The sequence below is a fragment of the Salvelinus fontinalis genome, chromosome 21, assembly GCF_029448725.1.
Source record: "Salvelinus fontinalis isolate EN_2023a chromosome 21, ASM2944872v1, whole genome shotgun sequence".
NCBI classification, from domain to species: Eukaryota; Metazoa; Chordata; class Actinopteri; order Salmoniformes; family Salmonidae; genus Salvelinus; species Salvelinus fontinalis.
Genome location: NC_074685.1, coordinates 7,522,399 through 7,538,140, shown reverse-complemented (window position 1 = coordinate 7,538,140; position 15,742 = coordinate 7,522,399). Strand labels below are relative to the sequence as shown.

Here is a 15,742-nt window from a genome sequence, read left to right as displayed (position 1 = left end):
TAGCTAAACACAGGAAACTGGAACACGTCCTGGCTCTGACGCCTGTACTCTGCTGTTATACTGATATACTGTCAGATCATCATGATGTTTAACCCAGGATTTTAGCCCTGGTTGTCGTCATAAAGCCGGTGGCATTAGAAGCTGCTCTCTACAGTACCTAAACACAGCCAGGACTAGACTAGACTGGATGGAGGTTTGAGCCTGGAAGCTGCTTCCTACACAAGCCTGCACTGGCATAGGTGGAGAGGGGCCAGATGACTGAGCACTTCTCAGTCCCAAACAGACTCCTATAAAGGGGAGACAGGTGCTGGTTGATTCCCCCTAATCCTGGAGATTTACCCTCAGATTACCATAGGGACCAGAGGGAACAGAGAGTGGTTTGGCTGTGGGTGTCAGGGGACAGGGAGGTAGAGGAAAGGTTGTGATTCTACCCATCCTCTCTCTAAGACCCTCCTGTCAACACTTCAACACACACACACACACTCTGCCCCGCAGTGCATTCGTTTAGTCCATTCATCTTTAAACCTATTAGTTTACTTTTAGCGTCTTGTTTTCCCTATTTGGGTATGTACATGCTTGTTATGTGTCTGTGTTGTATAGGCCATGTTGTGTTAGTTGCTGTGTGTTATTGGTTCAGCTCTGTTCTATGTCACGCAGTAACATTCTGCCTGTTCATTATGACACTGTAACATTGCATGTGTTCTATGTGGTTGGACCAGGCCTTGGAAGGTTAGAGGGGTCTGACAGCACTGACAGGAATGCTGAACCTATGTTGCTCTCTCTGCAAAAACATCTACTTCCTCCTCCTCTTGCCTCCTCCAGCCCGCCTTTCCCACAAACACACAGACAAAGGCCCTCTGAAGCCAACCTAAACAAGAAATCGGCCTCTCTCTCTCTCTCTCTCTCTCTCTCTCTCTCTCTCTCTCTCTCTCTCTCTCTCTCTCTCTCTCTCTCTCTCTCTCTCTCTCTCTCTCTCTCTCTCTCTCTCTCTCTCTCTCTCTATATATATATATATATATATATATATATATATATATATATATATATATATATATACTAACCCAGTGAGACTCATCTCTTAACATTGGCAATTAATGATTCTTCTTATTGTGACCAGTGGACTTTGTTAGTGATTGCTATCTGTTTTTGTGTTATGCTTGTCACTTGTGTAAGTACTGCTTTTGGCCTTTTCTGTGAAAGTTCCATTAAATATCTGTCTCGCAGCATTTCACTGAAAACACCAGGGTGTCAAAACAAGACATGAACATCCGCACAATGATGAAATAAATAAATATGTGAAGTAATAAGCAGAGTGCTCAATGAGTGACTTGAAACAGCTTTTCATATTCAGGCAAAGAGAGCGATGTTTCTGCAGTGGTGTCAGCCAGTCAAGACAAGTGTTGCTTGTCTCACAGTTGAGAGGAGGGAATAAAGAGGGTGATGTATTTGTGAAGGGGGAGTGGAGAAAAATAGAAACATGGGAGAGAGAAAAGAAAGAGAAGAGCAGAAGATATCCCTCCAGACAGAGACAGAGAGTAAACAGAATCTTAGCTCTCGGACAGCCTGTGATTTTCACTCATCATATCACTGGCCCCTCTCAGCATGCTGTGTGTGTGTGTGTGTGTGTGTGTGTGTGTGTGTGTGTGTGTGTGTGTGTGTGTGTGTGTGTGTGTGTGTGTGTGTGTGTGTGTGTGTGTGTGTGTGTGTGTGTGTGTGTGTGTGTGTGTGTGTGTGTGTGTGTGTGTGTGTATTAAACTGCAGCTATCCTCTCTCTCCTGTCATAACTGCATAGATGTGTGACCCCTTCAGAATAGTTGAGTTATTTTTTGGCCTGAAAATAACTTCTAAAAGGTCATAAAGACTACATATCGCTATCCAAAACAACATGCCAAGGGCATACTCAGATCTCTGTATTCATTGGTTGTGTTGTCACTGTCAGGATGAGTCAAAAGCCTGACCATTTATTCATAGACAACAAGACAAAAGCTGAGAGGGTACTAAAAACACTTAAAAAATAAGATGTTTTGTTGCCACGTACACCAGATAGGTGTGGTAAAATGCGTTGTTTTGCTGAGTCAGCCATAGTAGTTTGGCACCACTGGAACAAATTAGGGTGCCTTGCTGAAGGCACATTGGCAGATTTTTTACCTTGTCAGCTCAGGTATTCAAACCAGCAACCTTTCCGTTACTGGCCCAACACTATAACTGTTAGGCTCCCTGCCGCCAAGGCTAGACTACCTCTAGTAGAGTACAGTGTGTGTGTGTGTTTGTGTGTGTGTGGCAATAAAGACGGAAGGTGATTTTCCATTCACACTCTTTCTCGTCCTTACACCTCTCCCCTTTCCGTCATATGATGAGTCCTCTCCTCTACAGGTTCTCTTTCTAAATGAGTCACTATGCTAAGTAGCTCTATGGTGCTTCCACAATGAGAAGACATTTACATAAGTTGTTCTCAGTAGAAGCTTACCTAATCTGCCGGTGCATGAACAGTGATTGCGGCTAGAACACAAACCCAGACCAATCCCTATGCACTCCCAGACACCTTGAAAAGAATTGCACTGGAATGGATAGCGTTTTTTTGCGTTGATCTTAACGTTTTTTGTACATAATGTTCCGGCCATTGTTTCCGCCGTTGTTTGGCATTGTTTCCTTTTCAGAACAGCGATCACTAACCTCAATTTGGATTAAAATGTCTTCTTCAAGGAGTCGGCGACGCAGGACATACTGCTCACCCCGGACCAGTTCCTAATCCCAGAGACTCGGGAGAGAAAGTGACAGTGCAAAAGAGGCCTACGTGCGGGGACCCTGACGAAACCATATCGGCAAGTAGATAACCCGCCTCAATCCTCCGTTCTATTGACAAATGTACAATCACTGGAGAAGAAATTGGACAAGCTCCGTTTGACACTATCCTATCAACGAGAGTTGAAGAATTGTAATATCCTTTTGTTTCTCGGTGTCATGGCTGAACAAGGACATGGATAACATAACATTTTTCTATGCATCGGCAGGACAGAACCGCAGCTTCAGGTAAGCTCAAAGGGGGAGGTGTATGTCTCTTTATTAACACAGCTGGCACTTGATCTCTAATATTAAGGAAGTCTCCAGGTTCTACTCACCGGAGTTAGAATACCTCGTAATAAGCTATAGACCATACTATATACCAAGAGTTTTCATCTATATTTTTCATAGATGTCTATTTACCACTACAAATCAATGCTGGCTCTAAGACTGCACTCAACAAGCTGTATAGGGCAATAAGCAAACAAGAAAATGCTCATCCAGAGGCGGCCAGGACTGTTTTGCTAGCACAGACTGGAATATGTTCCAGGATTCATCCGATGGCATTGAGGAGTTGACCACATCAATCACCAGCTTCATTAATAAGTGCATTGACAATGTCATTCCCACAGTAACCGTACGTACATATCCTAACTAGAAGTCCTGGATTACATGCAACATCCGCACTGAGCTAAAGGCTAGAGCTGCCGCTTTCAAGGAGCATGACACTAATCCAGACGCTTCTAAGAAATCCCACTAGGACCTCTGACGTCAAACAGGCAAAGCATCAATACAGGACTAAGATCGAATCGTACGACACCGGCTCTGATGCTCATCGGATGTGACAGGGCTTGCAAACTATCACAGATTTGATTTAAGCTTTATTTTGACAGGGAAAACATATTGAGACAGGTCTCTTTTCCAAATGTTCCCTGTATAATCGAATACAAAAAATACACATTATGCACACAAAAAATGAATATATATATATAAGTGACGAGTATAAAAACTGTCACCTGTAACAAAACGAAGGGCACTATGGTAGATGGCATCCAAAGAGTAGTTGCAGCTGCACTTTGATAAATAATGTCACCGGAATCAAGAACAGATAAAAAGGTTCATTTAATTATCTGCTTCCTACTGCTTAGAGAAAGTCACAATCTGTTTCTGTAGAAAAAGCCAACTTTAAATCTTAGCTTTTTAACCAGCTCATCTATATGTCTTCTAAACGTCAAATCCACATCAATCAAAACGCCTAAGTATTTATATGCAGGAACACATTCGATTGGAGAACCCTATAATAAGTGAACATGTAATTCATCTGTAACATTCTTACAAGAGTTTAAAATAATATGAATTTAATTTGGCCCATATTAAGCACACGTTTTAAATGAGCAAGGGGTTCCTGTATAGCTATTAAATCTGACTGTAATGTTGACACAGATCAACAGTCAGGGCAATAGGATACATAATAGTATCATCTGCATATAAATGAAGTTTACCATTTTTAACAGATTGACCAATAGTGTTTATATAAATAGTGAAGAGAACCGATCCTAAAATCAACCCCTGTTGTACACCTTTATCTACTTCAAGAAATTCAGACTTAACCTCATCAATCACGATGGCCTGAGTTCTGTCATTAAGGTCATCATGAACCCATGAGCAGGAGTCAGTGTACTGTATTCAGCATGTTTCTCTGTCCCATGTATGATTACATCAGATGCTATCTATTGTCTCTGTTTTATAACAGAGTGATGCATTACCTCACCATACACTGTGCTTTATACAAATACACAGACAATAGCACACACAGACGTTGACACACACGCTAACATGAATGGATCCATAGGGACCCTGGTGTTTCAGTTGAAGCTGTTTCAAGCTGAGTGCTTTCTTGGCAGGGGGGGAATCCATTGTTTCAGTGAGAGGAGGGAATGAGAGCATGCCTCTCCCTGGAATGTCCTGGTCAGGGTGTCTGCAGGGTAGTGTGTGCTCCAGGCCCTGCTCCACTCCGGATGGCCAGAGGAAGCATGCTGTCTGACTCCAGGCTCATAGAGGCTAATGAGACAGTCTACCTCAGAGGAGACACACCTAACTATGACGGCTTTGAAGTGATTTGTAAAGCACCTATGTAGTGCTTATGGAGCTCTATAAAGCCTTGATAAGTTGTTTTCAGTAAAGCTACCCTGGAAGAGGAGTGACTCTGATGAATGTATGTTTATGAGTTGACTGTATATATGAGTGCACAATCAGGCACGGAATGGATTTTCAAACCTCCCCATCTCTTACAGAGTTGAATGAAAACGGGAGAATGGGAGAGCAGGTGTGATCAGCACCGATTTGGTGGTACTGTAGGTATAGGTAGCTAGCAAAAGAGACTTCAGAATTCTCTGTCAGTCAGTTGGGGCAAGTTGGTGGGGTTGCCATGGGAACGGAGCATTGAGAAAATTGCCCATTGTGGCAAAGCAAGGATGGAGAGAGAGGGGAGAGAGGAGCGAAAGAGAGAGAAAGGTAGCTGTCACTCCTAAGGCTGGCAGTGACAATATGGGTCAGCGACAGACACGTGTAATAGAGTTCTGACTATGAGAGAGAGAGAGAAACACATACTGCATACACATGTAGAAACACACACACAACTGTTTAACCACCATCTCTGTGATTTCAGCATCTTGTCTGTCTCTGAGGGATACATACTGTTTCTCAAGCGGGGTCTTTGATGTCCCTATGGTGACTCTCTCCACTCCTCCATCCAGCCTCTTATCTTCCCCTGACAGACCCCATAGAGGGCAATTAACTAGACACTCAGAGACCCAGTCTGAGCAGCTTTACAAAAGCCAAGCCAGTTGACTGCCATCTGTGCACCATCATCCCCCAGGTCCCCTGACACCCACACTGCCTGGTGGTGTGAGACTGTCCTATTAACTAACTGTTAGGAGAGATGGAGGGAAGGACAAGGAGATGGAGAGAGGGAGGGAGGGGGGATGTTTTATTGTGCTATGGAGGAGGAAGATAAGAAGAAGATGGAAGAAGAGTTGAAGGAGAGGAAGAATGAGAGAGAGCAGGATGAAGGGGAAAAGGAGGAGAAAGAGGAGAAGGGCTTGTACAGGCTGGATAGTTTAACCTCATTGAGTAGTGGGCAATAAAACCACACCTCTCATAGATAAAAATATAACCACACCTCTCATAGACAACAATATAACCACACCTCTCAGAGACAACATTATAACCACACCTCTCATAGACAACAATATAACCACACCTCTCATAGTTAACAATATAACCACACCTCTCATAGACAACAATAGAACCACACCTCTCAGAGACAACAATATAACCACACCTCTCAGAGACAACATTATAACCACACCTCTCATAGACAACAATATAACCACACCTCTCATAGACAACAATATAACCACACCTCTCATAGTTAACATTATAACCACACCTCTCATAGACAACAATATAACCACACCTCTCATAGTTAACAATATAACCACACCTCTCATAGACAACAATAGAACCACACCTCTCAGAGACAACAATATAACCACACCTCTCAGAGACAACATTATAACCACACCTCTCAGAGACAACATTATAACCACACCTCTCATAGACAACAATATAACCACACCTCTCATAGACAACAATATAACCACACCTCTCAGAGACAACATTATAACCATACCTCTCATAGTTAACAATATAACCACACCTCTCATAGACAACAATATAACCACACCTCTCATAGTTAACAATATAACCACACCTCTCATAGACAACAATATAACCACACCTCTCAGAGACAACATTATAACCACACCTCTCATAGTTAACAATATAACCACACCTCTCATAGACAACAATATAACCACACCTCTCATAGTTAACAATATAACCACACCTCTCATAGTTAACAATATAACCACACCTCTCATAGACAACAATATAACCACACCTCTCATAGACAACAATATAACCACACCTCTCATAGTTAACAATATAACCACACCTCTCATAGACAACATTATAACCACACCTCTCATAGTTAACAATATAACCACACCTCTCATAGACAACAATATAACCACACCTCTCATAGTTAACAATATAACCACACCTCTCATAGACAACAATATAACCACACCTCTCATAGACAACAATATAACCACACCTCTCATAGACAACAATATAACCACACCTCTCATAGTTAACAATATAACCACACCTCTCATAGTTAACAATATAACCACACCTCTCATAGACAACAATATAACCACACCTCTCATAGTTAACAATATAACCACACCTCTCATAGATAACAATATAACCACACCTCTCATAGTTAACAATATAACCACACCTCTCATAGATAACAATATAACCACACCTCTCATAGATAACAATATAACCACACACATCTGCTGTGTGTGTCCTCTAACGGACCTTACACATAACACACACACCTCTATCTGCTGCCACACACACACACACAAGCCTGCGCACACACAACACACTCACACACACTGAGAAATATTATCTTAAAGTGCCTGATATGCTGCTGCCATGGCAACAAGGGGATTAATTGTCCCTCAATGAACAGATCATTGAGGATGTTGGAATGTTTGATTAACTCACACAGGGGCAACTTCAACGTGCATTTCTAGTACCTCTGTTTGGCTATTGCACCTCCTGCTTTTCCCATTCCCTAATGGTACACAGATGTGTGTGTGTGTGTGGGGGGGGGGGGGGGGGGGGGGGGATTCACATCTGGCCCCTGCATATGTTCACAATGTGAGAGGAAACCACTGTAATATACTGTACCACATACACTATGCGCACACACACACACCATTATGTGATGGTGAAATTAGTGTGTAAAATCCTACTGCATGCTGCTACACATGTTGCAACCATCTGCACAGTGCTGTGTACCATACGCAGAGTACATGTAAACGAGGCTTCTCATCACGAGTCCTGAAGACCACGTTTTACTTGCAAACTTTGTACCAGGTGAAACGCTGTCCACAATAAAAACAATGCAGCTAACTACATTTACATTTTTACATTTACATTTTAGTCATTTAGCAGACCCTCTTATCCTGCCATGTGTGCGTGTGTGTGTGTGTGTGTGTGTGTGTGTGTGTGTGTGTGTGTGTGTGTGTGTGCGTGCGTGCGTGCGTGCGTGCGTGCGTGCGTGCGTGCGTGCGTGCGTGCGTGCGTGCGTGCGTGTGTGTGTGTGTGTATCAGTGTTTGCCTATCTATACAGCTGATCTGGATGTTTTACAGCACACCGTGAGCACAATAGTGACTAAATCAACATGTACAGTACAGGATGTTTCCATCGATGGCCAGTCAGGCCCAGCAGGATGGGTGTTCTCCATCTATCAGACGTTCTCTTGTCTTTATTCAATTACTCTGTGTACTGTATTAATACAGTGGAGTTACACAAGGCTTTGGTTAACAAGTTAACAGAAAGACAGAAAGACATTGTGGTATTGCTAGTTTCAGGTCTCTACCAATTGACATACAAGCAGAGTTGTTGTGTACCAAGCATGTATCCAATAGAAATAGTGAAAGGTTATGTTAGTTCACTACATGGCAGCCCATGGTTAATATCAGTCCTGTTCTTTACTGCACCATAGTCTGAAGTCTCTGTATAGACATGCATACTGGCATGTCTCACATTCCTGTAGTGGACATGTCCCGATCCGTAGCACATGGTACCTAAAGTCTCTGAGCAGTAACAATCAATGTCTGTGATAACATGAATTACATGAAATCCCTCTGTAGTGAAAACACTTACAGTGGAGGCTGGTGGGAGGAGCTATAGGAGGACGGGCTCATTGTAATGGCTGGAATGGAGACAAACATGTGGTTTCCATGTGCTTGATACCATTCCATGTATTCCATACCAACCATTACAATGAGCCTATCCTCCTATAGCTCCTCCCACCAGCCACCACTGACATAGAACACACACATTGATAGAGAAAGAACTATCAGCTGCAGATTAGATCAGAGGGCTTTCTATTTAGAGACATCAGAAAACCAGGAGTGAAAAAAAACAGGAGTTATGACGTTATTGATAACAGCCTATTACTGAATCCTGAACTCTGCCTGAATTTGCAGTGAACAAAGCATGTTGTACGAATGTGCCTTTACCCAATGTACCTAGCCGATATCCTTTTCCCTCTATCTATCACTTTCTCTCTCTCTCTCTCTCTCTCTCTCTCTCTCTCTCTCTCTCTCTCTCTCTCTCTCTCTCTCTCTCTCTCTCTCTCTATCTCTCTCCCTCTCTCTCCCTCTCTCTCTTTCTCTCTCTCTCTTTCTCTTTCTCTGTCTCTTTGTCTCTCTGTCTCTTTGTCTCTCTGTCTCTTTGTCTCTCTCTCTGTCTCTCTGTGTCTCTCTCTCTGTCTCGCTGTGTCTCTCTCTCTGTCTCTCTCTATATATATATATATATATATATATTAATATCTCTCTCTCCTTCTCTCAGCAGAATCGCCCCCTGAGCGAACGGGCCGCAGACGGAGCATGCCTGGTAGCGCACCGGACAAGATCACCCACACCATGGAACCTGCCGCTGCTGCCACGCCCTTCAGAGTCACCGTGAGTACTGACCTACTGGAGTGTGTGTGTGTGTGTGTGTGTGTGTGTGTGTGTGTGTGTGTGTGTGTGTGTGTGTGTGTGTGTGTGTGTGTGTGTGTGTGTGTGTGTGTGTGTGTGTGTGTGTGTGTGTGTGTGTGTGTGTGTGTGTAAATAATAACAGCTAATTAATAAACTGCAGAAATTAGTTTATGAGAGTCATCAATTAGCAGTTAATGACTTATTAGCAGAACACATCCCCATCAATAAGAGATTGGAGAGTGGAGTAAAGATGAGTGGAGAAGAGAACCTCTGGGTAAACTGTAAACTGACATCAGAATACATTCAGGATGTATATTCATGGCTAAACCAATGGAAATGCTTCACTATCCACTGCAGAACTCTTTGATTGGTTCATACAGAGATTCATTCTATAGATTGAGAACTGTAGAAAAGCGCCACTCATGTTTTTTACTAGTTTCTCAGCTAATAAAACTGTAGTTGATGTAGTTTACTCCCTCTATCTATCACTTTCGCTCTCTCCCTCTCTCTCTCTATCGCTTTCTCTCTCTCTCCCTCTCTCTCCCTCTTTCTCTTTCTCTTTCTCTTTCTCTTTCTCTTTGTCTCTTTGTCTCTTTGTCTCTTTGTCTCTCTGTCCCTCTGTCTCTCTGTCTCCCTCTGTCTCTCTGTCCCTCTGTCTCTCTGTCTCCCTCTGTCTCTCTGTCTCTATCTCTCTCCCTCGCTCTCTCTCTCTCTCTCTCTCCATCGCTCTCTCTCCATCGCTCTCTCTCTCTCCATCGCTCTCCATCACTCTCTCCATCGCTCTCCATCGCTCTCTCCATCGCTCTCTCTCTCTCCATCGCTCTCCATCGCTATCTCTCTCCATCTCTCCATCTCTCTCTCTCTCTCTCTCTCTCTCTCTCTCTCTCTCTCTCTCTCTCTCTCTCTCTCTCTCTCTCTCTCTCTCTCTCTCTCTCTCTCTCTCTCTCTCTCTCTGTGTTCTCTCTCTCTCTGTGTTCTCTCTGTTCTCTCTCTGTTCTCTCTCTGTTCTCTCTCTCTCTCTCTCTCTCTCTCTCTCTCTCTCTCTCTCTCTCTCTCTCTCTCTCTCTCTCTCTCTCTCTCTCTCTCTCTCTCTCTCTCTCTCTCTCTCTCTCTCTCGCAGTGCATGCTGGGTGTTTTTGGAGTTTGAGTGTTTGGTGTGGAAAGCTCTATCCTAACTAACTTTCTTGATTCTTTTCTTTACATGTTATTTTCTATGGTGGAGGGTTAATGCAGTATTTGTTTTAGCGGTATCCAAAGTTTTTTTTCAAAGTTAGGGTGGAAGAGGACAGAGTAACTTTCCTGGAGTTTGTAAGGTGTGGTGTGCGCGATGGCTTCTCAGCCTAGCGTGGAGGAGACGCTGTCGATACAGCATGGATTCAGGTGTGTTCCTGAGAACGGAGTTAAGGTGGAGGAGGTTCTGCTCGCGGTCGGCGAACAGGTAGGAGCTGAGTTTATACATTCTGCTTCTAGAATGAACAAAGCTGTGGTTGTGTTCATGAAAAGGGCTAATTTGGTTGGTAGGCTAATTGCTAGCGGAATATTTGTAAGGGATGTGTTGGTGTCAATTTCACCTCTCTCTACCCCTTCAACAAGAGTTGTAGTGGCAAATTTGCCTCCGTTTATTACGGATGATCAAATTAGGAAAGAGCTGAGTCGTTTTGGTAAGTTTGCTAGCGGGTTTCGTGTACTGTCAGCAGGTTTTCAGGCAGATGCCGTTAAGCACGTTGTTTCGTTCAGGAGGCAAGTGTTTATGTTTCTGAACAACAACGAGCAACAGCTAAATGTGCACTTTAAAGTGAGACATGGGGAGGGGCTCTATGCAGGTTTTGCCAGCACAGATAGTCTACGATGTTTTGAATGTGGGGATTTGGGGCAGAAGAGTTTAGCGTGCCCACACAAAGGCCGTAGACAAGGTGAGGGTACAAGCGCCAGTGGGGGAAATCGAGGTCAAAGTGCAGGATGTAAGGAGATGCAGACAGCAGGGGCTGGGCCTAGTCAGGCTAGAGATGGTGGTGTAGATGAGGCTGGGCCTAGTCAGGCTAGAGATGGTGGGGTAGCTGTAGCTGAGTTTAGTCAGGCTAGAGATGGTGGGGTAGTGGAGGCTGGGTCTAGTCAGGCTAGAGATGGTGGGGTAGATAAGGCTGGGTCTAGTCAGGCTAGAGATGGTGGGGTAGCTGAGGCTGGGCCTAGTTATGCTATGGAGGGTGGTGTAAAGGGTGCTGGGTCTAGGCAGGATATGGATGGTGGTATAGCAGAGGCCGAGTCTAGTCAGGCTATGGATGGTGGGGTAGCTGAGGCTGGCCCCAGTCATGCTATGGAGGGTGGTGTAGATGATGCTGGGCCTAGTCATGCTATGGAGGGTGGTGTAGATGATACTGGGTCTAGTCAGGTTATTCTCGTGGATGAGGAGAGTATAGTGGGGAAGTGTAAGAGATTAGGGGGGGAGGAGGAGGGTGTCAAGCGGAAAAGGAAAAAGGGTGTGGACAAAGGCACCATGGAAATGTTGCCTGTTGCTGTGGGTGAGGCCCTAACCAGAGAGAAAGAGCAGGTGGTCAGGGTGGGAGATAGAGAAGAGGAGGAAAGTGAGTCTGAGGAAGAGGATGAGGAGTTATTTTTTTCAGACTCCTCTTCAATTGGCCCGGAGCTGACAGCCAGTCAACCAGAGGGGTCTAAGTACACGTTGATTGAACTGACAAGATTCCTGAATGAGACTAAGGGGAAAAAAGTTAATCTTGAGGCTCTTTTTCCTGATCCTAGAAAGTTTGTAAGATCAGTACAACATGGTATGAGAAATGAGGGGCATGGTGTCCTCTCACCCAGGAAACGGTTTAGGTTGAGGAAGTGGGTCACAACAGTGCGTAAAGGTTTACCTTCAGACACTGTTTAAATGTTTAATTTCTTTCTGACACTGGGGCTTTTTGAGCTTTGCTATTGGTCTATTTCTCTGCTGGCTTTTCTCCCACTTCTTATGGAGACTCTTCGGGTAGGCTCGCTTAATATAAATGGCGCCAGAGATGCGGGAAAGAGGAGTGTGTTGGGTGAATATGTAAAACAAAAAAAAGTACATGTGTTGTTTCTGCAGGAGACGCATAGTGATGTGGTGAATGAAGTTGATTGGGGGCTCTGGTGGAAAGGGGCAAGTGTGTTGAGCCATGGGACAAATCTTAGTGCAGGGGTGGCAGTCCTTTTTGCACCGGGTCTGTCTGTAAAAATTTGCTCCTCAAAGGAGGTGTGTAAGGGCAGGTTGCTTGTTGTTAAAGCAGAAATTAACAGCATGGGTTTTGTTTTTATAAATGTGTATGCGCCTAACACAGGGAGAGAAAGAGGGGTTCTATTTGGGAGTCTTAGACAGGAACTCTCACAAGTAGCGCCTGAGGAGACGCTGGTGATCGGAGGTGACTGGAACTGTACAATGGATTTTACAACAGATAGAAATGGGGAAGAGCCTCATTCAGTGTCAGTGGGGGTGTTAAGGGACATCATTAATCAGTTTGACCTAGTGGATGTTTGGAGAACTAAACATCCCAACACAAGACAGTATACATGGGTGAAGGTTTTTGGGGCTAGGGTGAGTGCAGCCCGACTTGATAGGTTTTACATGTCCAGGAATCAGAGCAATAGGCTGCTGGGCGCTACCATTCTCCCGGTGGGGTTTTCGGATCATCACATAACCATGGCTCGGCTGTCTATTTCACCAGGGCCCCGGCAGGCATCTTACTGGAAGTTCAATGTAAAGCTCTTACAAGATGCCACTTTTTGCTCAGGTTTCCAGACTTTTTGGGAAAGGTGGGGGCAGCGAAGAGAGGAGTATGAGTCTCTGGGTCAATGGTGGGATGTGGGGAAAGTGCAAATTCGGCTTTTCTGTCAACAGTACACAGCTCTCTCATCCTCAGAGGCTAGGAGAGTATTGGGGGAACTAGAGCGGTGTATTAGTGAGATGGAGGTAGAGATGGTGGGGCAAGGCAATGTAGGCCTCCAGGCTAATTTAGCCGAATTACGTAGGGACCTGGGCAGTTTTTTCCAGGTTAAAGCAAAGGGAGCACTTGTAAGAGCTAGGTTCTCCATGCTCAAGGAGATGGATGCTCCCAGCTCCTTCTTCTTTGGTTTGGAAAGACAGAGCAGTGAAGCCAAGGGTATGCATTGTTTACGGCTCTCTGATGGGCGGGTGACCTCTGTGGTGGGGGAGATGCGGGAGCGGACTGTGGAGTTTTATACTGAATTGTATAGGGCAGAAATGTGTGATCCTATGTGTGCTCAGGTCTTGTTTGCAGGACTCCCTAAGCTCTCTCGGGCACAGAGGGATGAAATGGACATTCCTCTGATGTCACATGAACTGGCAGAGGCCGTAACCCAGATGTCCCCCGGTCGTGCACCGGGGGTCGATGGACTTCCAGTGGAGTTTTACAAAAAATTCTGGGGAATAATTGGACAGGACTTCTTTTGCGTCTTGCGTGAGTGCATCGGGGTAGGAGAGTTGCCGATGAGCTGCCGTCGGGCGGCTCTGACTCTCCTGCCCAAAAAAGGGGACTTGTGTGAACTTAAGAACTGGAGGCCTGTGGCATTACTCTGTGCGGACTACAAGATTTTTGCCAAGGTCCTCTCTAACAGACTGAAGTCCCATCTGGACTCTATAATACACAAGGACCAGACATATTGTGTACCGGGACGCTCAATCACGGACAACTTGTTCTTGATTAGGGACATGTTGGACTTGTCGAGAGGTTCTAATGTGAATTTTGGACTGGTCTCTTTAGATCAAGAGAAGGCCTTTGATAGAGTGGATCATGAGTATCTGTTTAATGTGATGTCTGTGTTTGGGTTTGGGAAGAGTTTTGTGACCTGTGTGAAGCTGTTGTATGCTGGGGCGTCATGTATGGTTAAGGTGGGAGGGGGGCTCAGTAGGCCAGTCTGGGTGAGACGGGGCATTAGACAAGGATGCCCTCTATCTGGGCAGCTATACACACTAGCCATTGAGCCATTTTTAGGACTGCTACGCAGGAGATTGCAGGGAGTGTGCTGGACAGGCATTGGTGTGGTGACAGGAATAGCAGTCTCAGCATATGCAGATGATGTTTCTGTGATGGTCAGGGATGGGCAAGATATGCAGGAACTAGAGACCAGTCTGAAGGTGTACAAGGGAGCTTTATCAGCTGAGGTAAACTGGGGAAAGAGCAAAGCTCTGTTATGTGGAGCATGGGGGGGATAGGGCTCCTCCTCTGCTTCCAGGGGGTTTGCAGTGGGGTTGTGAAGGGCTTAAAGTGTTGGGGGTGTACCTGGGCTCGGAGAGGTGGGTCAGGAAGAACTGGGAGGGGCTGTCACAGGCAGTGGTGTCAAGACTGGCCATGTGGAGGTGGCTCCTATCCCAAGTGTCATATAGAGGGAGGGTGCTGATAATTAACAACCTGGTGGCATCTTCCTTGTGGCATAAACTGGCTGTCCTCAACCCCCCCGCCGGTCTGCTTGCAGACCTGCAACGCAAGCTGGTGGACTTCTTTTGGTCGGGCCATCACTGGCTGAAGGCAGCAGTGTTGTACATGACCGTCCACGAAGGAGGACAGGGCCTGGTGGAACTGGAGAGCAGGATGGCTGCTTTCCGGCTAAAGGCGGCGCAGAGACTGCTGTACCATACTGATGTTGGCTGGAGGGAACCAGCATGCGCACTGCTGAGGAGAGCTGGCGGATTAGGGTTGGACCGGCAGCTGTTCCTCATGAAGCTGGAGAGGCTGAGTACAGCAGGTCTCTCAGAGTTTTACTCTGCGGTGCTGAGGACCTGGCAGCTATTAAGGCCCACACGAGAAGGGGGTGTGGAGCCTGGGCAGTGGGTGTGGGAGGAGCCTACTTTCCACAACCCAGCCATCCCTTTGAGATCGGTTCAGTCTGCCACCCTGCAGAGGCAACTGATGGCAGGGGGTGTACAAAGGCTAGGTGACCTGAGAATGCTGGGAGAGGAGGGGTGGAAAACCCCGGAGGTCTTGGCTCAACAAACAGGAATAACGTCTCTTAGGCTGCTGGAGAGATTCCTGGAGGAGGTCCAGGAGACACTGTCTGAACAGGTAAGGGGGGTGTTTGAGAGGCCAAAGGGAGAGGGGCCACCAACGTTTCCGCCACTGCAGGTGACGGCAGAGACTGGGGACTGGCAAGGGGGTCTGGAGGACTTGTCAGATTTTAACACTCCGAGCCTGGGGGAGTTTGAGGGGGTGGGAGGTAAAGCCCTCTACAACCTCTGCTGTTAAGGTTAGGAACATTAGAAGCCTAACAGGAGTGAAGGCACATCAGTGGCAGGGGGTATGTGGGGCGGAGAGTATGGTGGGTTTTAGATGGAGGGCGC

The 15,742-nt window shown here is 45.7% G+C and overlaps 1 protein-coding gene across 4 annotated transcripts in view; it reads left to right on the top strand.

Moving 5' to 3' along the window:
* The window catches only part of LOC129818116 (disabled homolog 2-interacting protein-like), a 405,090-nt gene that overhangs the window by 207,705 nt on the left and 181,643 nt on the right, over positions 1-15,742 (top strand). For all 4 annotated transcript variants that reach the window (XM_055873702.1, XM_055873700.1, XM_055873703.1 and 1 more), the window contains one exon: positions 9,284-9,396. In XM_055873702.1, the coding sequence (XP_055729677.1) occupies positions 9,284-9,396 (113 nt within the window). The remainder of the gene's footprint in view (positions 1-9,283; positions 9,397-15,742) is intronic.